The 23,638-nt window shown below is 38.5% G+C and overlaps 1 protein-coding gene across 1 annotated transcript; it reads right to left on the reverse strand.

Moving 5' to 3' along the window:
- Positions 1 to 10,297: 10,297 nt before the first annotated feature.
- rbm46.L (RNA binding motif protein 46 L homeolog) lies at positions 10,298 to 20,949 on the reverse strand. Its single transcript, XM_018231270.2, has 5 exons — positions 20,772 to 20,949; positions 17,118 to 17,279; positions 14,810 to 15,277; positions 12,197 to 12,976; positions 10,298 to 10,912 (listed from the first exon to the last, which is right to left on the reverse strand). Exons 1-5 carry the CDS (start codon positions 20,797 to 20,799, stop codon positions 10,707 to 10,709), a joined length of 1,644 nt encoding a protein of 547 aa, XP_018086759.1. The 5' UTR covers positions 20,800 to 20,949; the 3' UTR covers positions 10,298 to 10,706.
- Positions 20,950 to 23,638: the final 2,689 nt, after the last annotated feature.

Consider the following 23,638-nt stretch of genomic DNA (forward strand, 5'->3'; position numbering starts at 1 on the left):
CAGCAAGTGTATTTTTTTAGTTGTAATATTGGTGTGTAGGCAGCCATCTCAGGTCATTTTGCCTGGTCATGTGCTTTCAGAAAGAGCCAGCACATTAGGATGGAACTGCTTTCTGGCAGGATGTTGTTTTTTCCAACTCGATGTAATTGAATGTGTCGCAGTGGGACCTGGATTTTATTATTGAGTGCTATTATTAGATCTACCAGGCAGCTGTTATCTTGTGTTGGGACCTGCTATCTGGTTACCTTCCCATTGTTCTGTTGTTTGGCTGCTGGGGGGGAGGGGGTGAGATCACTCCAACTTGCAGTACAGCAGTAAAGAGTCTGAAAGAGTCAGAGCACAAGTCACATGACAGGGGGCACCTGTGAAACTGACAATATGTCTAACCCCATGTCAGATTTTAAAATTAAATATTAAAAAAAAAACAGTTTTCTCTTTGGAGAAATGGATTTCAGTGCAAAATTCTGCTGCAGCAGCACTATTAACCGATGCGTTTTTAAAAAAGAAAAAAAAAATTCCAATTGACAGTATCCCTATTGTTTTTTGCCTAATAAAAGAAAACATAATTCTAAGCAACTTTGCAATACACATTCATTACAAATTGTCTATGGATTTAAATTATTTGTATATGTCTTGCTATTGAAAGCAGTGTTTGTCCTGTTGAAATAATGTAATACAAGGCAGCTGATTAACAAACCTGTCTTTGCTGGGGAAATAAGAAATTTCGCAACATTGTTTAAAAAGTAACATTAGAAAGTTGCTTAGAATTATGTTTTCTTTTATTAGGCAAATTACTATCTAGGGGTTGACTTGCACTTTAATTTTTTCTGAGCATGTGCGTGTCCTACGAAAATCCAAGATGGTGAACTTCTGTCACAAGTATTGGAACCTTCTTCTACTGTATATTATCCAGGGCTGTTCCCTGCCTCCTGTTCATTTCAATCTACCTTCTTCTGGTATCATCATGAGATGGGTATTTCCTCCTCCACTACTACTTCTGCACTTACGTATAATATATATTTATTATGTATTTGCACCTTATCCTCCATTAGCATTATATGACTTTATGGATGTAAAGATAGTTCTGCAGAATGAATGGCCTGAAATTATTTTTAAAACAGACTATTTTTTGAAAGCCTGCTTTGGAATATATTAATGATAACAAAATATCATGTGGGCAGTGGGCATTTTCTAAAAAATATCTGCCTTAAAAAGAAGTGCTATTTTTACAGCACAATTTGTGAAGGATTTTGTGTATCAGGTGAATTATATATAATCATCTCCAGAGATTCTTCATTAAAGATCATTATGTGTCTTGTAAAGTACTTTCAGTTGCCCAATTTACCAACACTAATCAAGCACACTGAAATAAATGGAGTCCTGACCTGTCTCTGAACGAGGTCACTGCAAATTTCTGTTCCGATTGGGTTTGCCATACTAATAAAAATTTTCATTTTTCTTAAAAACTACTTTTTGCTATTTGTGTAAAAAAAACCTCCCCTTCACTTTTTCATTATGGATGAAGTCTAATCATATGTAATAAAAGGCACTCGGTTTGCCCTGTAGCAACTGATGATTGGTTGTTATGTTTTCCTGCTCCTGGGCAAATTTAATGCTATTTGTTACATAACCCCCTATAAGTATAATGCCAGATACCCTTAAGGATTCTCCAAGTTTGTAGTACATGAGGAGCTCAAACTCTGCTTGGAAAAATAATTGTTCCAGCATTCATTAAAGGGCAGATTTACTAAGGTTGGAATTTTCGTGTTGGTTTTTTGATCAAAACTCACACTTTCAAGTTTGAAACCAGCAACTTGAATTTGAATTTGAGATTTATCATCTCCATACCCTAGAAACAATTTAAATGGGATAGGTCGCCACCTAAAACCTGCCGAGTTCATGAAGAAGTCAATGGCAGAGGTCCGTTGACCTATTTGAAGATGTTAATAACCTTCTTGACACATTCAAGTTTTTTTTTCGGAGGAAAACTCGATTCGAATTTTGTTTGAATTCGATTCGAGTTTTCTGGTCATTAACATTCGATCGAATTTTAGATGTTCGAGCTTTTTCTCCACTGAAATTCGACCTTTGATGTTATGAATCAGGTTAAAGTCAGTGCAGGAATCAGAAAAGATAAACAGATTTTTCTGTGGACAATTGCCCAAAAAAGAGACATTCTGGTTGCTGAAGTTATAAAAAAACAAAACACACGGCTGTACGAATGCCTAATATACAACTCCATACCTGCATTGGCGGCGAAACTATTAAAGGTATGTGGCCTTATCATCACCCAGTCGTATGTTTTGACAGGTACCTGTTACGTTTCCCCCGGGAGAAGGGGAGGCGTTAGGTGCCTATGTTTTTAATATGAATAACGCTGGGCTAGTTGCCCAAGTGTGTTTTCAATCCACTGTTGGGTGCACTGGCCAATTTACAACTTACAAGGGTGAAAGGATGCCAATACTTAAGAGGTATTTTACCCACTAATGATGTTAACGCCAAGGGGATGAGATCACGCCCACTATCAATGTCAATCATTCCCTGGCGCCATTTGTAAATGTTTAAAGGAGAAGGAAAGCTACGGAGGCATTTTATTGCCAATAGATAAGCTGCAATAGTGCAAGCTAGAATGCTATATTTATTCTGTAGAATGTTTTACCATACCCGAGTAAAAAGCTCTAGAAACTCTCTGTTTGTTTAGAATAGGAGCTGCAGTATTAATGTGGTGTGACATCACTTCCTGCCCGAGTCTCTCCCTGCTCTGGGCTCAGATTACAGTAGAGAAGGGAGGGGTAGGGGGAGAGGAGCAAACTGAGCATGCTCTTGCCCAGGGCAATGAGGTTTAAGCTGAAGGCAGGAAGTCTGATACAGAAGCCCATGTGTACACAATAGAAGGAAAGAAATGCTGTGTTTCTTTTGACAGGGGACTCAGAGCAACATTACTTTGGGGGTTTACGGGTATATTAAGATGGACCTTTCTGATAAGGCTTACTTAGTTTTAACCTTTCCTTCTCCTTCTTCTAGTCCTGAAGATGGCTCGAGTAGATGAGCCAAAACGTTGAATACATTTTTCACTTTTCTTACTAAGTCCTGTTGGTGCGGTTATTCATTGCTGGATATATATTTTATTTTTTACAGGTATGAGACCTGTTATCCTGAATGCTTGGGACCTGGGTTTTTTTTAAAGGGGAAGGAAACCTAGTCGGCGCAAACCCCCCACCCCCCCTCGCGTTTGTTGCCCACCCTCCCTCCTCCCCCCTGGCCTACCCGTCCCGCTGGGCAAATGCCCCTAACTTGTTACTTACCCTTCTGCGCAGGTCCAGTCCAGGGAGTTCACAGACGACATCTTCTTCCATGCGATCTTCTTCCTGCTGTGAACGGCGTTTTGGCGCATGCGCAGTAGGATCATTTCGCCGGTACGGATCTACTGCGCATGCGCCAAAAGTCGCGCAGTAGATCGAAATGATCCTACTGCGCATGCGCCGTTCAAAGCAGGAAGAAGATCGCGTGGAAGATGGCGTCTGTGAACTCCCTGGACTGGACCTGCGCAGAAGGGTAAGTAACAAGTTAGGGGCATTTGCCCAGCGGGACGGGTAGGCCGGGGGGAGGGTGGGCAACAAACGGGAGGGGGGTGGGGGGGTTTGTGCCGACTAGGTTTCCTTCCCCTTTAAGGATAAGGGGTCTTTTCGGAATTTGGATCTCCATGCCTTATATCTATTACAAAAATCATTTAAGCATTAATTACACCAAATAGGATTAGTTTGCTTAAAATAAGGATTAATTATACAGTATCTCAGTAGGGATCAAGTACAAGCTTGTTTTATTATTACAGAAAAAGGGGGAAAAAATTTAAACATTTTAATTGATTAAGATGGAGTCATGTATGGGAAATGAACATTCCGTAATTTGGAGCTTTCTGGATAACAGGTTACTGGATAATGGATCCCACACCTGTATATGGTTCATATGTGGCATTTATTCTGATAGTTTGGCTACACAGGCATACATTTTGTAGCCTTGTATCATTTTACTTTGAAATGATAAAACATTTTAGATCATCACGAATCTCAAGTGTGAGTCATATTTCTGAATACCTGCTTTTTTTATGAAATTAAGATAGATGCGTGGAAAACTATGAGTGATGATGGACAGAGATAATTATCTGTACTGGGGATGACCTTTTAGCCTAAGAAATTCTTTTCAAGAGCTGCACATTGTGCTTTCATGGTCACGTTTATCCATGCTAACATTAAAAAGAGACAGCTTCATAGACATTATAATCAAAAGCATTAAACATGTGGCTATGTAAATTGGTTGGATACTGTAAGATAACTGACATTTGTGTAATGGAAAAACACTTTGGAACGACCTTTGAAACCCGAAAAATAATGATCTTTTAGCGTTTTATATTTATATATATATATATATACCGTATATATATATACATGCTTGCTTTTCACAAACAAGGGAATAAGTGTTGCTTTATCTCTGTGCACATAAAAACACAATCTATTAAACTACAGCAGTGCTGTCCGACTGGTCCCCCCCCCCACACATGAAAGTCTGCCTGCTGTGACTGCTTGCCTTAGAGTAACTGGACCCTGCACTGTTTACACCTCAAATTCAGACAGTAAACTTTCACATTGTTTACACCTTTTCAAGGCACTGAGGGAACATTAATATCAGCACAAATATTTGAGTAGTTATTTGCATTTTGTGTTAAATACTCGAATATTTGTGCTGAAATTAATGTTCCCTCACAAACAAGAAAAACTTTTCTGTGATTATATCTTATACTTTAATTTTTTTTAATTTCTTCATTAACTTTTTCATGGATTTATGGTATTTTTTGTTGGTATTTTTCCTTCTTTTCTTTTTGTTTATTCAATTTGATAAACACACACACATATATATATATAGTTTCACTGTATAATCTTTATATATATCTCTTGTCCTTCTTGGTAGTTCTATGTGTGTATTTGATAGCTCTATGTGTGAGGTTTGTATGCAATTAGATATTTAAATTATTAATTCGGTATTGTACCTTGTGATTGGTTGTGAGGTATGTCTTGATTGATCACACCCCTATAAGACATGTACAGAGGAGCGCTCTTTAGCCTATGAGTAAGTGCCCCAATAGGCACGAAACGTTTTACGCCTACGTTTACTATGTCCTAATAAACATTTTTGTATTTTTATAAACTTTTGATTGATTTTTTGGAGGGACTCACATTCATTGGTTTTCTAATAGTAGGTTTACCTCAGGAATCCATAAAGTACACATTCTGCCAAATCCAAAATGGGTAACCATGTCTTTCTACTCCCAATTACCAAACAAAGCTTTTCTGAACATAGTGGCTTCTGTAAAACTTCGGAAAAATCACCTCAAAACTTTCATTTTGCAAGTTTTTCTCTTCCGCATAGCATTGGGTAGCAAGAAAAACCATCCTAAATATGAATATGAGGGGTCCACTGAACAGTTTGATACCCATTGTGCATAGAATTACCAAAGTAGCTGCCATTGAGACCCCAAATTGTCCCAGAACTCATTCAACTTCTGAATAATCAACACATTTACTGCATTTTTTGGGGGTAAAAACACATGAATAAAATTCATTAACCCACCAAAACCAATATATGTTTGGAAAGTACACATTCTGGTGAATCCAAAATGGGTAACCATACCTTTCTACTCCAAACCAGGGATGGGCAAATTTTTTCGCCTAGTTTCGCCACGGAAATGTCGCCCATAGACTTTAATGGGCGTTGGCGACTTTAATTAGCATCTTTTCTCCCAATTAGCATTTGGTGCTAATAAAACCACTAAAATCAGCGCTTTTTTTCTGCCTTGAGAAGTCAGAATCATAGGCTGATTATTTTGGGTTGGCCAAATAGGTTTTATTAAAATTGCCAAAAATTCATTATAATGGCTAAAAATGTTATGTAATCATGGAAATAACATACAAAAGGTATTGCACAATCTCAAAAATTAGGGTTCGGAAAAATGGAATTCTTGAATAAAATAAATGGACAAATGGTCTATATGCCGCATAACTACAAAGAAAGCACCACAGGGGTGCAGAAAGGTTTGTGTTGGGTATTAAGAGAGAGACCTTTCTACATGTCTTTATGATAGAGCCAGTAAGGTTCTGCAGAAATGTCTTTCGTTTCCGATTGCCTTTTCACCACTTTAATATGAGCTTCGTCCCATGGAAACAGTCAAAAATTCTGTACTGATTTATAAGTGACCAAGCTTCTGCTCTCAGCAAGCTAGCTATATGCAGGCTTTGTGGCAGGGTTTTTTTTTCCGGTTTTCTTGAATACAGCTCTAAATGAACATCCAGACATAGGGAGCACAAGCCAAACATCTATTTGTCCTAACTGTCCATCATAAAACTAACTTCGACACAAACTTGCGTTTAGAAACAGATGTTGGGGAGGGGGATAGCAAAGAATAATTTGACTATTTCAGAAACAGCACAGAATATTTAATTGAATATATATTTTTTTGTTCAGTTTTCTTAAATCTTAAAGGGGAACTCCACAAAAACACTAGTTTTTGAAAATTAAACAATTTCAAGCAACTTTGCAATATACATCATTTAAAAAATATGCAGACTTTTCATGATTTTTATTGGTTTCTGACAGTTCTCTAAGCCTAGCCCCCTGCTGATCTGTCTGACTACTTTGCTGAGCTGGCTGACTACTGTTACTTTGTATCAACAGCCATCTGTCCTTAGCCTGCATCCTCCAAACCCCACAATTCCCTGCACATGTGATTTCAATAAGGAACATCACAGTGCAATGCATTGTGGGTTATGTAGTTCCTGCATGCTGTCTGTAAGCTGTGGAGAAGTTGTTACAATCTGTAACATCAGTGTTTAGTCCCTCCTTCCCTGCCAGGATTTTAAATGATGCAGAAAGTGAAAAACTGTTAAACAGCTGGATTTCAGCATAGAAAATGGCATTTATTTATACTTTTTGAAGAAACAGGTAACTGTGATGGGTATATTAGGGGTTTCTGTGTTATGTGGGCCTTGGTTTGGAAGCTGGAATTCCCCTTTATATATAATCAATGATAAATAGTATTGATAAAAGTCCAACATGCTATTCCTGGTCTGTGCCAGGCCCATTTTCAATAAAGACAGTTGTGGAGTGCTGCCCAAGAGAGATTGAGTCTATAGATCTGGTGCTTGTGACTGTAGTGGGAGGAGCACTCGATTGCAAGTTGCCTTACGTGATGTGCTGAGTGTTAGCTGTGTGCTCTAATAACAAAAACAAAACGTTTTTATAACATATTTAATTTTTGCCTTCAGAAAAAAGTTAACACATGATTTCAACATTAAAACCATCACAACTTTTCCTTACTGAAATCTAATGTTCTACATTGTTAATATAATAAGTCACTGAACAGATGAAACACAACATAAGTTGACAGAAAATGAATTTAGGTTGATTGCTGCATGCAAAACCGTCAACAATGACTCTGTAAACAAAACTCTTGAAAGATTTTTGATTCATACAATTAAAGCGAACAGAACATTAATGCTAATGGTGCAGGTAGCATTTTCTCCTCCAGTAAGTATATGACAACTGTGCTGCCAGTCATTCGCTGGAACGGGAAACTGTCAGCAAGAGGAGCGTATTAGGGAGGAAATGGACATGTCACCCTGCTGAAAGGTGAAGGCCAATCAAGTCAATGTTTTGCAGCACAAGTCTGAGACATGCTTTTCTCCACTAGCAGAAATATACTGGTGAATTTGCCAGTAGCATAAATTGAATGTCTGCAGTAAAAGAAAAATGCATAACAATGCAGTTCCACTCACAAAACATCTTAGCCTTTTGGTATTATTATATATGGTATCTGCTATCTTTAAAAAAAAAAAACAGCAAACTAATAGAGATGCTAAAGGCTGCCACTGGTATGTGGTTTTTTTTTTTTGCATAATAACTGGAATAAAGAAGAAATTCTAAAAATATACAAGTTGATACCAACAGTGAGCTAATGCATTTTTCAGAATTTAGGTTAGTGTTGGACATGTGTGATATCCACCAGCAAAATATGGCATTGTCAATTTAGATGTTATCACTTTAGCATCATATCACGTTTCAAACTATAACAATTTTTGTGTTCTTTTAGTTCATTTAAAAAAAAGTCTGTCTGCATTTAAGTTTGAGTTTATTGCAACTTGTTTCAGATTGTTACTTTGACATTTTAACTCATTATAGTTTATTCGCTGGACACGTGAGGGCTCCAAATGTGAAGTGCAAAATACATTGTCATTTGTGGCTAAAGCTCTGTAACCTGTTTGTATGATCTCACAACCATCTTTTGATGAACAATCTGCAATTCATATATATTTTCCTGTCTTCTACAATGTTGAATCTACCAGTGGATTCAATTCCCATTGACAAGCTGAATAGCACTGAATAGCAACAGCAGCTTCCCTCTCTATATCCATCAGGATCAAACTATGCTATGGTATCCTGGAATTAAAGACTTGATTTAACTTGAATCACTTGTTTGTATTCCCTGAATCTTGGGGGTTGGATGATGTATTTTGGGACAGAGCATAGCAAAAACAGTTTAATACATAGTTGGTAGGTGTGCAATCTGAATCTTTAAAAAATTATTTCTGAAACAATATAGGAAATGAATAACTGAGGAGCTGCACTGCGGATACACTAAAAAAAGCACATGCTCTGCCTTGTAGTTGTAATGGGCAAAAAATAAGTTATATATTTATAAAATTGTATATGCCTTATCTGAAAACTGGTAAGGTAAAAATCAAAGAAACCCCCCTTTTTTCAGCTACATTAAATGGCATTAGGGCCTTTCGACACGTTCACTAGGATCAAGTTAGACCAGTGGTACCAATAACTTCTCAATATCAGTTTAGTGAAGCCTTTTATAGTAGTTGTATTGCGGAGAATGGAAAAAGGGGGTCAATTAGACCAATCACAACTATCACTTGAGAATTCAACCCTTTAAGAAAAAAAACCGTACCCCCCCCACCCCACGTATATAAGTATATAATTTATACTTACCCTTGGTGCTGATTCTGGCATCAGAGTTCCATGCAGTCATCTTCTGGGTCTTCGGCAAGCTGAGTGGGAGATCGGCATGTTGGTGCATGCGCAGTTGGAGCAATTTGCTGGTCTGCAACAACTGCGCATGCGACGAAACTCATAAAAATTGCAGAAGCGCCGGAAGAAGACACGAAGACCAGGAAGATGGCTGCGTGGAACTCCGATGCCAGAATCTGCACCGAGGGGTAAGTATAAAGCATGGAGCATTTCCCCGGGGGGGTGGGAAGTTAGGCTGGGGGGAGGGAGGTCTCCTTGGGGTGGGGGGTACAGCTTTTTTTCTTAAAGGGTTGAATTCTCCTTTAAGACTACAATATCAGTATGTTAAAGTTAACAAACTGTATTTTGCCAATACATGTAACATATGCCTCTTCATTTCCAGGTATTAAGCTACCTGTATGGTTAAATTCCACTTCAATTCAACATTGAAATGGTTAATGGGATGCAGCAGACGATGTTCTTATTATCCAGGTAGACAGAAATGAAATATGGCCATGACAGAATATTTAAGCTGGCTATACCTACCCTGATATGGTCGGGTCAATTTCAACCATACTGCTAATTACGCAGTCCTGGTTGATCAAGGATTTCGATTGTGTGCCCAAAAAAAGTGAAGAGACGCTGCATATTAACTTCATATTCTGATCATATTCATATTCTGATGCAGTTGGTCTGAATGTACGGAACAATACAAATGAGGCCATACACATATATGCCCCTTGTACAATACCGTTTACAAATACTTTAAACATGCCAAAGAAAGCAACAATTCCTTAGAACACCACTGTTATAACACAACAAAAGTTAATTTTACTGTGCAATTTTCTTCTTTTCTATTCATCTGAGCGAAGTAGTTGTCAATATATAATGGCTGGTTTTGAAATGATAAATGTAACCTTCAATGCAACCGATATTTCCGTGGCATATGTAAGTGTTTAGAAGGGGATCTCCACCCAAAACTGTTTTGCATTGTTGTAGTTCTAAACAGCCTTTTAACATACATTAAACATTTTCAGTGTTTTGTTTTATTGCAAATGTAATTGCGACTGAAAGCAGTATCTGTCTCTCTCTTTTCTGTGGCTCTTAAAAATGTAGCAGAATTGATCCTCATACAGGTCATCCTGGTTTCACGAGTCACAACCAGTACCGCAAATGTAGAGGAGGAAACCAACTGACAGAGCTTTCAATAGCAATTATAAATACTGTAAGCTTAAAACAAAGGAACATTTTTAATGAAGGTATATTGGAAAGTTGATTAAAATTCCATTTTCTTGTACTATGCAAATGAAAAAAATAACAGCATTTGGTTTTTCTTTAAAACGCCACAACAGAATTAAAACGTACAGAACTGGCGCGTTAACATTTACATTTGAAGGTACATTTTATAAATCCAACAACACTAAAAAAAAGTGAAATGGAACTGCATATTTGTCATAATAGTAAACTGCAAACATTCTTAAACATAAATAAACAACAAACTTCCTAAAGATATCACAGCTTTGGAAGCAAGTGCATATACCTAAAATTAATAAACTGAATAAATATTTTACAAATAAAAGATTTTCAGCACTTGCAAGTACAAGTAGAAGAAGATTAAACAAACGGTTTAAGTTACAGGCTTATCTTGAGAAATAAGAAGCTTGGTTAGAGACATAAAGTTGCTGTCCCATACTGCCTCCGTTAGTCATAGAAACATTTTGTGACGATGGGTAGCCGGAATAGGAGTGCGATTTTGGTGTATATGGGAGGACACCTGACGTTCCAGATGTGGCAGCAGTGCTTGGCAAAGAAATATTTTTGGCTGAACTATGATGGGAACTGTAACCTGAAAACAAATAAGACAATTTATTATACACCTCAAATGAATTAGCAAACAAAATGTTTAATATTTTATACAGAGCCTATTAAAGTAGTGTATCCTAACAGAATATTTCCTTGTTGAGGAGATACAAGTTCTTGTGGGTCTAACCTCAGGCAAATACCTTTCTACACTGACACAGAAAAACACAAGTAGCCTTGCCAAAAAGTTAATTTGACCTCACAATCAACAAGATATAACCATAATTAATTGATCTGATTTCTTCTCTGAAACTTTTTCCATAGATGGGTGCCAACCCCAATGCTTCTTGTTACTGGACAAAAAATGAGTGCCATAAATATGTTTACAAATCAAGATTCAAATTCCCATGGAAAATCCCACTCCCCCTATTAGTGAAGGTAAACAGAGGTCATTTTCCTGGTGGAGCTCAAAAAATGACCTGCCTGCCATTTTCAAGTGCAGTGAGGGATCAATTTTTTACCTAGAAAATGTAGTGTTTAATTGTTAGGGATTCTTCTCGCCTTCCATACTTTTAAAGTAAAAAAAAAAAAAAAAGTATCACTAAAAATTAAAAAAACGAAAGTCATGATTTTCTCCAACAACAGTTTTTATATTATAGTAAGTGCATATAAAGTACAGATGTGGGATCTACTATATGTTGAGCCCTTTCAAACAAAATAGAGAGGTACAGTCTTATAATTGGGAATAAAAAAATAAGTTAGAAGGGAGGGGGCGACATTAATTATCTACAAGCAATGGAACTGCAAAAATCAACAGAGCATTGAGAATTTCCTCAAGTACATAAATGGTTACAAATAAGGAAAGCATTAAAAAAAGATCAGTTGGACAGACAGGCAGGTGATAAGACAAAAATGTTTTGCTTTATTTCAGTTTATGCTTACTACTCCGAACCCGGGTCTAAGAAGAGATTAACTACTTGATTCTATACTTTCTATGTGAATCCCTAGCAGTGAGTGGCTCACATAGCAGCTATGGCAGAGAAAGGGTTAAACAAGATAAAAAAATCCTAACAAGGAATCAAACTAGGGTACATGGCAATTATGTTTACAGTTCTCTGTTTCCAGAAATGCTCTCCATGGAGGACTGTGCTTGCATTTTACCTTTATCAGTTTGCTTTCATTTATAAGTGAGCTTGTAATGCTCTGCAGATCAAAACGGGTGGTTTGGGGTTGGGATTTGTTGAGGCACACATTCCTAGTTGAAAGTGGCTGGGCACTTTGGCTTATGATATACATGTTAATATTCCAAATATATCAAGAAAGTACTCACCTAAATGTATTAGTGTAAACTGAGCTGCCAGTTCTTTGGCATCTTCTACAGTTGTGCATAGTTTGTCTGGCATAAAGTAGCTGTTGGTGTTACCTGTAATGGCGGGCACTACAACCTTATAAACCAAGAGCATTTTCCCATCTTGACTTGTAGTGGAATACAAATAATATTCAGGAGGTGGACAATTATTTTGGTTACAGACATACTCCAGGTGCATCACTGCGGAATGGAAATTATTTATCTTCAACGAATACAAATTAATTGGCGTTAATTTTGTTCCGGGAAGACGAGGATAGGTGCACCTTTCTGGTTCTAGGATTGCTGGACTGTTTTGATTATTCAAAAAGACTGGCAGACTTGAACACATATCAAGAGCCTTCTGGGACCCTTCTTTACTTGCAAAATTCAGTAGGCATTCAGGATTAGGATTCAGTTGACTATTTCCATTTTGCCTCCAGGCTGCTTCTTTATTCACTGGTTTTGCCAGTGTTACTTCTATCCTTGCTCCATCAATGCACTTTCCATTCATTAGTGACATAACAGTAATGGCATCATCTCGGCTGAAAAAGTGCACAAAGGCGTAGTCTCGTATTTTTTTCACACGTTCAACAGCTCCTGGTTTGTATTTGTTGAATTCAGCTTTAAGTGTTTCCTCGGTTGTCGATATCATTAGGTTTCTAACATACAAAACCTTTACTCTCTGCATTGTTTCTTCATCAACTTCTTTCTCTGGATCTGCCCAGTCGACTTGTATTGTGTGTCCCCATAACTGGAACGTTCCTGAATTACAAGTAGAAGATTACTTTGTAACACGAGAATAAGTAGTGATTAACAATCTAGTAACTGTATGTAACCCAAAATAATAATCACAACTGATGGAAATTTCAGTATCAGTTTGTAGATGTAGATTATATAAGTGCATATATGTTTTTATAACTTTCTTTTTATTGAGATTTTGTAATTTTTTTCCATAATAAACAAAAAGAAAATAAAGAAAAATGAGTTCAAGTGTTTAAGAATTACACATTGGCTTCTTGCAGGTATTGTGCAATATAAATGGAGCAATATCCATATACAATTCCAAGTTTACATATAAAAAGAAAACGTCTTTAACCAATTGGGCACAATGCTATCGTTTCTAGGTGTGGCAAATTGAGCAACTCTTCTGCTTTGCCCCTTCCTAGAGGTATGCATGCCATTGTTATATATGATTAGGGTTCTGATATTGGCTTCCGTGGCTTTCTCTCTATCCTTCGCCTCGGGCATGGTGAGATCCTATATACCTCATATCTCTTGAATTTTGCCCTGATTTATCCAGAAACAGTAGGCAATTTAACATTTGACCTGAGTGTAGAAAACACATTACATTCCCGAGTCGGTAGACTATGTTATTTACATCTATCCCACCAACTGGGTTATGTCCCAGTTGTTCCTGACTTTATTGAAAATATCTATACTGTCATTTCCGAAAGCCGTCAGGTGCTCCATCCTACTTATATTACGGACTTTCTCCAGGAAATCTGCTTCTGAAGGGGGGCGGGGAAGGTGCTTTTCCATTTCCCAGCTATAACACATCTGGCCGCAGGATTGAGTTAGCTAGTTTTTGGGTTGGGTTATTTAACTTGGGAATTTTCTTTCCCAATATAAATATTAGAGGGTCTGTTTGTGGTTCAATCATTAGTGTCCTAAGTTAGCTATTGTCTCACCCTCTCCCAGAATAATTAAGTGCATATATGTTATCGTAAAGCAAATACTATTGTCCGGTCCCATAATTATAAAAGGGTATGGTTTATGTGCAAATCTGTCAACAGTAAATTATTTTGTGCTGCATCACATTCATCCAAGCAGTTGTATATATAAGTGATAAATGCAATCTTAGCCGTTTCACCCCAGTTCAGACTCTCTGTTCACATATAGCAGCCATACAGCAAGCATTGTGAATTTCCAGGCTTCAGTTCCCCACTAAGGGAACTTCCTTCGTTACAATTAACGGCAGTGCACTTCTCTGATAGAAATGGATAGCAGGTCAGGCACTGTCTGGAAAGAGGCCGTTTAATAGATCAAAAAACAAACAAAACTGAATACCAATTTAAAAGTTGTCTATCTGTAATAAAATAAAAGGTTATATGGTAAATTTCCCCTTTAAACTTGTTTTGCTTTTTCATTCAATTGCTGATTTTAATTGCGCATCTCCTCTATAAATTAAGTTACTGCGACTTAACTAAATTCCAAAGAAGAGATGCAATAAACACCAGGCAAAAGAAGTGTGAGTTGAAGTTTCAGGTATATTTAGATATCCAAAGGACACCTCTAGAGTCTAGATAAAAAACCTACATACTGTATATGCTGCAGCATATATACAGGTATGGGACCAGTTATCTGGAAACCTGTTTTTAAAAATGATTTCCTTTTTCACTGCAATAATAAAATAGTACCTTGTACTTGATTCCAACTACGACATAATTACTGGAGGAAATATTATTTTTTAGCAGACTTAACATATGGAGATCCAAATTACAGAAAGATCTCCTATCTGGAAATCCCTGGGTCCCCAGCATTCTGGATAACAGGTCCCATACTTGAACTGTGATCATGTTTTTAACACAATGTTACCTGGAATGAGCTTTCTTCGTGCCATTGCAGCCGCTCTGTGAGATTCATACTCCACAAAAGCAAAACCACGATTTTTTGTTTTATCTGTTGCACTAGGATACACAATAACATCGACTACTCCTTCTGTTACTTTAATCATTTCATCCAAAATTTCTTCTTTTCTCTTTTCCTTTGGGATAGAGCCAATAAATAGTCTGCAGTTGTCTAAACTCACACAGACTCCAATAAACTTTCCTGGACGAATTTCATAATTATTTAGAATCCGAATAGCTAGCAGGGCTTCTTCTTTGTTTGTGTACATGACAAAAGCATACCCTCTATTCTCACCACTAAATTCCATCATCAACCTAAACTCATATATTTTTCCAGCCCTTTCAAAAACAGGAACCAGTTCATCTTCATACATATCACGAGGGATTTTTCCTACAAACACTTCACAGCCTCGTGGAGGTGGAGGTCCTTCCCAACCTAGAGAAATGAAACATGAGTCAGTAGTTCTAGTAAAACAAATGGATAGATAATTTTGAAATATTGATTCTAGCATACATAGAAAACATACATTTTTCAACAGGACACGTTTACAAAGCAAGAGCAATGTGCAAAATTCATAGTATGAGCCCTCATACCTTAGTACAGGTACGAGTCCTGTTATCCAGAATGCTCGGGGCCTGGGGCTTTCTTGATAAAAGGATCTTTCTGTAATTTGGATCTTCATAATTTAAGTCTGCTAGAAGACCCAGAAGATGGCTGCATGGAACTCTGATGCCTGAATCTGCGCCGAGGGTTAAGTATAAAGTATGGGGCATTTCCCAGGGGCAGTTGGGCTGGGGGTACGGGTTTTTTTATTAAAGGGTTGAATTCTCCTTTAAGCTGGCCATACATAGGGACGTTGCCAAACTAGCAGATCTCTCCCCGGTATCCCCATCTTGAGGTGGGCGATATTGGGCTGATCCGATTGTGAGTCCTATGGCCCAACAATAGGATCACAACAAGGAGAATACGGGCAGTTGGATGGAGGGCCACTTCAATGAACCGATGCGGTCTTCGATCCAACAGGATTTTTAAACTTGCCTAATTGACATCTGTCCGACTTTCAGCCAGATATCTTCAGGGAAGCCCGTCAAGCGGGCCCCAATAAGCTGCCGACTTAATCTGACGGCAGTTTATATCTGCCTGTGTATGGGAGTCTTTACTCTCAACTAACAGGTAAAGGCAGTCTGGCTCAAGTACAGCAGTAGACTATGTATAACTAGGAAGCAAAGAGCCAAAATCGGATGCTAGCTGACATTGGCTGCAACTTTGTACCCTGACTTCCACAGTTGTTAAATTGCCACAGGCCTCTGATCTCCGTTTCAGAGCACAGATAACTGTGCCCCCCCCCAAGAATACAGCTCTGCCTGTGTTTACCAGTGTTGTATTTATAAGAGAATGGACAGTTAGGGCATCCCCTCCCTGAACCGGCACTCCTGCCACATTCCTAGGTATCTCTCCATGCCATATGCATGTTGGGCAACAAACTGGTCGGAAGAACTTTGATGTTGATATACAATGTTTTTATTTGTACCCAAGTACATTTGGGATATAGAATGCAGTAAAATAGAAGTTTGGAGTCACAAATAGCATAAAAACTACTAACTTTAGAAAGGCTTTGCAAAATGTGTACTTTCCCTTTGTATATGGTTAGCCAATAACTAGGTAAACAAATACCCCAGTAAGGTTGCTCCATGTTATTGGTATTAATGAAAAAAACAGGAACAAGTCTATCAGTTGTGAACCCAAGAATCAGAGCAAAACGCTAAAAAGGTGATTATAGAATGGCCAACTCTAAGCAACTTTCCAATTGGTCTCCATTATTTATTGTGCCTTGTTTTTCTGACCCTTTCCAGCTTTCAAAAAACAATTTTTTTTTTCAAAAAACATGCTCTTTATGGCTACAAATTTATTGTTATTGCTTCTTTCTATTACTCGTCTTTCTATTCAGACCCTCCCCTATTCATATTCCAGTCTCTTATTCAAATCAGTGCATGGTTACTAGGGTCATTTGTATCCTAGCAACCAGATTGCTGAAATTGCAAACTGGAGAGCTACTGAACAAAAAGCTAATTCACTCAAAAAACACGAATAATAGAAAATGAAAAACTATCACAATTTGTCTCAGAACACCACGCTCTTCATCATACTAAAAGTTAACTCAAAGATGGATAACCCATTTAACGCAGCTATAGAAAGCCCTGCACGAAACATGGATAGTGTGTAAATCAGTTAAGTTTAAAAATCGAAACTACACTATGTCAAACAAGCTGCTTACCAGGAGGAGGGCCACCAAATTTCCTCTGTCCGTTTTCTTGAACCATGCTGTAACCGGTCTTTTCCATCAATGCAAGCAAAGCTGCTTCATTCTGAACACCAATTGCAATTTTGCTGCACCCATTAAACATATCTGAATCCCCTTTCATGTCTCCAAAATCATCTATGACATTTAGAAACAAAAAAAATATAAAGATTACCATTTAATATGCATTACATAAGAGTATTCTTTTTGTCCAGGTAATTTACTTTGAACAAAAAAATAACCCCCGATGCTGCCTCAATGAGAAAGTATTAATTGAAGGTCGTGGCACATAAGAGGGGGAAATGATATTCTACGTACCGGTATTTTCCTTTGCGGTTTAATAGGTTGCATTACTCACCAGAGAGTAGTCTACACTGCTTATAGAAGACACAGCAGAACCATATAGCTTCTATCCTTTTGTAAGCAAGGGTTAGTAATCTGTTTTTTTCTTTCACCATAGTGTTGATATTGTTGCACATAGTGTTGCACAGAATTTACAGTGAACCACAATGATTAAAGGAGACATGCAATGTCGGCCTCATTTGCTAGTATTATATTCCCCCATACTTTAAATAAATGCCCAAGAAATTTTTTTTTAAATAATGTTTTACTTAAAAATGTCACTGTATCTTGAGGAACTTCGTCGGGGACAGCTGTAGGACCACCTTTTTATATATATTCTACTGGATACTGACAAGAAAAAGTATACCACTCCAGGAGCAGGTGCGTCCCCAGCTGTTATAGAATAGGAACCCTTAACCTTAGTTGGCATTTGGAGACAGATGGAAAACCACCTTCTGATATGTACTTTGATCTGTATCACTTTCTCCCAACCTTTCTGCTTTCAAAAGATCTTTATAAACTAAAATTTATTTAGAGAAGCTTACCTTCATTCTGATTAGCTACCGAATGCAATAACATATGCTACATCTCTCATCTTGCTTATTTTTCCGATCTTACCCACTTCCACAACTTGTGTCTCATCCCCTTCCCCTTTTAGATGGTAAGCTCTTTTGAACAGGGCCTTTCTCACCTTCTGTACCAGTACTGGTGGCTATGTGTGTAATTCTGTATGCTCTAAGTATGTAAATCATGTGATTTCTTTGTATAAACACATTTATTTTACAGTGCTGCACAATACATGATAATAATAATAATATGAAATAATTACATGTCAGTCCTGCCCCCCCCCCCACCCCCGTTATAGAACAAGAACTGCACACACACTTACTTTGTGGTACTTCATCAGGGACAGCCGGAGGGTCACTTTCTAATATGTGCTATTGAACACGGACAAAAAATCATTGTCCTGTGAAAAATTTAAGACTATCTATTTACAACTGTATATTAGGAGATGGCCCTTCAGTTGTGATTAAATCACAATTTGCTCAATCTAAGGTTGAATGGAGTTGTTGGCGGCAGGTAGAGGGCCACACCAGAGTATACAAGAACTACTGCTTTGAGATTGGTATAAACAGTATAAAATATGCAAATAAAAGTGCTGGGAATGAGATCTAATGTCTCAATAGAATTTAAGCTACAGGGAGATGCTGCAGATTCTCTAAAGATGGGAATATATATTATAAAATCCACTCGTTTGCTGATTTGCACCTTGATCTGATGGAAAAACCAAACCTGCCCAATTTTCAGCCAGATATCAATCCATACATGGGCAGATAAGCTGCGGAATCGTTCTGAGGGGCAAATCTGTCCTTGTATGGACACCTTAACTGACCTGCAGTAAAACTAGGACACTTTTAATCTGGCTGATAGTAGACAGACACAGAGCAGGACTTAGACTGGGAGCAGGGAGATGTGGCAAGGGACTTAGTAAGACTTAAGGTGGCCATAGCCAAACGAGCGGATCTCTCTCTGATATGCCCACCTTGAGGTGGGCAATATCGGGCTGATCCGATCGTGGGCCCTAGGGCCCAACGATCGGATCCTAACGAATGGGAACGAAAGGTCGGATTGCGGGACTGCATCGACGAACAGATGCGGCCGCGATCCGACGGGATTTTTAGTCCCATCCGATCAGGGAAGCCCGTCGAGGGGCCCCATACACGGGCCAATAAGCTGCTGACTCGGTCTGTCAGCAGCTTTTATCAGCCCGTGTATGGCCACCTTTAGAGTAGAGACATGGGGGGAGGGACTTTATTTGCTATTGCAGTTTGCTTGTCAATGTCACTCACTGACATCACCAGGTTATGTTAATGAGGAAGACCCTCCTGCTAGACCAGGGGTCCCAATCTTTTTTTTTTACCCTTGAGCCACATTTAAATGTGGAATTGAAAAATAAGCACCTGCTTTGAAGCCACTGGAGCAACAACCAATGGGTTGTGAGAAACCTGTTGCTTGTGATCACTGTGCTAGACCATCCAGGAGCCCTGACAGATCTAAGCTTTCTTGCTGTTATCCCTAATTGGCAACACATACCAATCCCTCAGTGGAGACTATGCAAACCAGCCTGGCTGCCTTACACCTCTGACACAGGTCTAACCTTTTACTATGTGCTCCTAACCATAGCCAGCCTGTACCCACTCAGGGTATCCCCATGCTAGCTCCTACTTACCTTTTAAGTCCAACTTGTCCACCCTTAAAGGAGAACTAAAACAGTAGGTAGAAATGTTGTACATTATGTTTGGGGCTTCTGTACCAGTCCTTTAGCAGTAAAGATATGTGTCTCCAAATATGCTCCAGTAGCTCCCCATCTTCTTTTCTACTGATTCACATACTCTGTGCTGCTGTCACTTACTGAGCTTAGGGACCCACTCACAATGTACACATAGAATAGAAATGTCACAATATAAGACTGATAATTAGGTAATTAATACAGATAATTACTACATGGCAGCACAGAAACCAGTGCAATTATCATCAGAATTTATTAATCTGCCCTGTAGCATCAGCTTATATCACAGACCAACCTTATTTTCTGCTGGATAATTAGTGACGACCCCAAAGCTTAGCTTTTCAACAGCTGCTCAGAGCCCACTGAGCATGTGAGTGTCGCAGACACTTTCCAAGATGGTGACCCCCTGTGACAAGTCTGAAGTCCTGGATCATTGCTGCTATTGACAAGCTGAAACATTACGCTGGTGCAATAAATTCAGTTTATAGAATATGGCATTTTTAGCCCTATTTTTTTTAGGGTTTAGTTCTCCTTTAATGCTATTAGGCCACGCCTCTTTGCCACCCCCTTCTATGGGCTCTAGGTTTTAGGACCTCCCCTCTCCTAGAACATTCCCAGTGAAATCCAGGGGTTGTTGCCACTAAGAGACCAAAGCAGGTATCACATGTAGCCCTAACATTACATTAAATCTGTGTGTATAAACATGAATCATAATTTCATGGATCAGGCCTGGAGCAAAGCAACTGCGTTTTCGCTCTTTCCATGAACTTCAGGTGACAAAGTGATTAGTATCAGGAAATACATGTGCCTGTTGCTCTATTGAGATGACCATGTATGTAAGTGACAAATCTGAAACCAGAACTTGATTGACTGAAGCAACTCGGCATCTCTCAACATGGCCCCACACCTGATACTCATATTCAGTAGCAAAAGTGCCAATCTCAGGGCGCCATGTTGCTTCAAGGCCTTACCTAAGCCTTTTGACTATTATTACTCACCAAATATATTATTTCCAATTGAATTCATTGCAGTGCCGGAAATCAGCAGCCCCTCAGGCCTACAATTCTGATGCGATCTCTTAACTCTCAACTACGTACTCCAAAAGCTTCGCCTATTCACAGGCTCCCGAGCCCCGCCCACTCACTGGCGCACTACCCCAAAGGCGAGTCCCGCAGGACTTTTTCTTTTCTCGATGAGTGATTGGAAAACTATCAGCCAATCATTGAAGCGAAGACTTGCAGAAGTGATGCGGAAGTGCGTTCATTTGCGTCACTTGAACGCGTTATGTACCTGCAGGCCTTATCTGAGAAACAATCTCTGCCTTGCCGTTTTGATATAAAAAAGTCTGCAATTCAAAATAATAAAAATGTGCAAAAACATTTTCATTACATATACTCTTCATTTTCTTCACATGCAGGTGTTTGTTATAAGTGGATGTGCCACATCATTAAAGAGAACTCCATTAGGGCCTTAAGTAACAGTGCAGACCTCTATGAGGTACATGAGAGGAGAAGAAAAGCATACCTCCCAACATTTTGGAAGTAAAAAGACCACACCCCTTTCTGTGGCCACACCCCCTAATTACCATGTTTGTTTTACAAAATTTGGCAGGTTATGAAAGTTTGAAAATATTTCTCCTTATCTAAACTGTGTTTTTGTGTCTCAAAATTGTTACAAAGTATCTTATTTGCACCTGTTAGCTGTTCTGGGCTCTCTGCTAAAAGCCAATTAAGTGAGAAACTTTGTTTCTTTTTCTGGCTGTTCAGTGCATAGAAAAGAGGGACTTTCCAGTACAAATGAGGGACTGCGGGTTGAGCTGTCAAAAGAGGGACTGTCCCTCCGAAAAAGGGACAGTTGGGAGGTATGGAAAAGGACTGACTCGTATAGCTGCACCTTCCCATCTCTTAATCCAATAGCTCAATTATGAAAGTCAAAGTTAAAACATAACCTTTAATAAATAAGTTAAAGTAGTCCAAAAAAAATAGATTAAAATAGAGGAAGGGAACAGGGAAACCAAATGACTGGCAGTATATACAATTGTTGTGAGAGCGGGTGTCTGGTGTGCCTAACTGGTGTGCGTTACTGCATCAAGGCACAATTAATGTCACAGCCAATTAGATCTACCCCTTGTTTCCATGTCATTCACCAACTAGGGTTACCACCTTTTCTGGAAAAAAATACCGCCCTTCCTATATTTTTATGGTTTTTCCCTATAACTAACATCAAGCAACATTTTTACCGGCCTGTAAAATAGTGGTCAGGTGGCAATCTTATTACCAACCCCTTCACCCACATCACACCCCTCCCGGTTTTGTGGATAAATACATACTTCCCAACTGTCCCGTTTTTAGAGGGACAGTCCTTCTTTTGACAGCTCAACCCGCAGTCCCTCGTTTGTACTGGAAAGTCCCGATTTTCTCTGCACTGAACAGCCAGAAAAAAAAACACAGTTTCTAACTTAATTGGCAGAGAGCCCAGAATACGTAGCAGGTGCACTTAGATACATTTGTTACAATTTAAGATAAGCAAATAAGGAATTGTAACAATATAAGATAACAGGTCCCTTGGCAAAAGTTAGACTCACAGCTTAAAGGGCAATTCACCTTCATTAGCAAAACTGTAATAACAGAAAAAAAACACAGAAATATGTTCAAACTTTCATAACCTGCCAAATTTTGTAAAACGAACATGGTAATTAGGGGGTGTGGCTACAAAATGGGCATGGTCAAAAAATTGCCGCATTACTCGCAGCAACTTTTTTGTCCCTCTTTTTATTTCCAAAATGTTAGTAGGTATAAAATAAATGCCCCTTGTTAAAGTAACGCACTGGTATAATAATAAAATATATGGCTAGTGCTCCCTACTACATATTTTCTACTTTATGGGGCACAAGTTGGCCCTCCAGAAAACCAAAATAAACACTTTGTGTTCCTTTAATACAGGAGTATTTCTGACTTGGATTTCAGATGTCTGACTTGTTTAGATACAAAAAAATGAGTGCAATACAGAATTTCAATGCACTGCACCGGAAATAGATTTTAAGGTCAAAAAGGCTAAGGCATATGTAACAAAGTAAGCTAACACAGACAATATCATTTAAAAGTGCACCGTATGACAAATTCAAAAAGAGTAACTATGTCTTTCTACTCCAGTCTAGAAGAAAGAATTCCACTTGCACTTAAAGGCAGATACAAGCCTTGACAAAGGGGTTGCACCTTTCTGTAAATTAAAGTGCAAGGGTATATCCCTGCATGTATCTGCCTTTGAGTGCAAGTGGAATTCTTTCTTTACGTTTAATTTTGAGGGTGCAGATCCCTCCTTCACTGTGCACCAGGCGCCTGGGATTGAAGGCCAGGGTGTGCGAACGGTTCTTCCCTTCTTTTTACCCCAGTCTACCAAACTGAAAATCTTAATCTTAAATTATAAAAATTGACTCTAAAGTTTACATATACGCCATCGCTTCCCCACTTGTTCTTGGGTACAAATATTGAAAATCATACCTTTGAATGCTGGAATCTTCTAAATATCTTAATGTCCAATATGTATTGGATTAGAAAAGTATGCATAGAAGATACACCAAAATAAAATTGTGCATGCATAGTTGCACAGCTAACACTTCGCTACTGCAAACATAAATGTCCACATTTTTAATCATTTTGCAACCATGCAGTTTACTACAGGATCTTGGCTACAAAGACAAAACATCATAAATATAAATGCCATGGGTCTTGCTACCCAATAATGCATAGGTTATCCCATATATATGTGGCATGTAGGGACTCAGTACAGGTATGGGACCTGTAATCCAGAAACCCGTTATCCACAAAGCTCCGAATTATGGAAAGGCCCTCTCCCATAGACTCAA

The sequence above is a fragment of the Xenopus laevis genome, chromosome 1L (genome assembly GCF_017654675.1).
Source record: "Xenopus laevis strain J_2021 chromosome 1L, Xenopus_laevis_v10.1, whole genome shotgun sequence".
Lineage (NCBI taxonomy): Eukaryota > Metazoa > Chordata > Amphibia > Anura > Pipidae > Xenopus > Xenopus laevis.

Coding starts and splice junctions, on each gene's coding strand:
- rbm46.L (XM_018231270.2), bottom strand. CDS start 20,799: ATGAATTCAATTGGAAATAATATATTTG. Junction 15,278..17,117: donor ATTTGGTGGCCCTCCTCCTG/GTAAGCAGCTTG, acceptor TCATTTCTCTAG/GTTGGGAAGGACCTCCACCT. Junction 10,913..12,196: donor GTTTACACTAATACATTTAG/GTGAGTACTTTC, acceptor ATTTGTTTTCAG/GTTACAGTTCCCATCATAGT.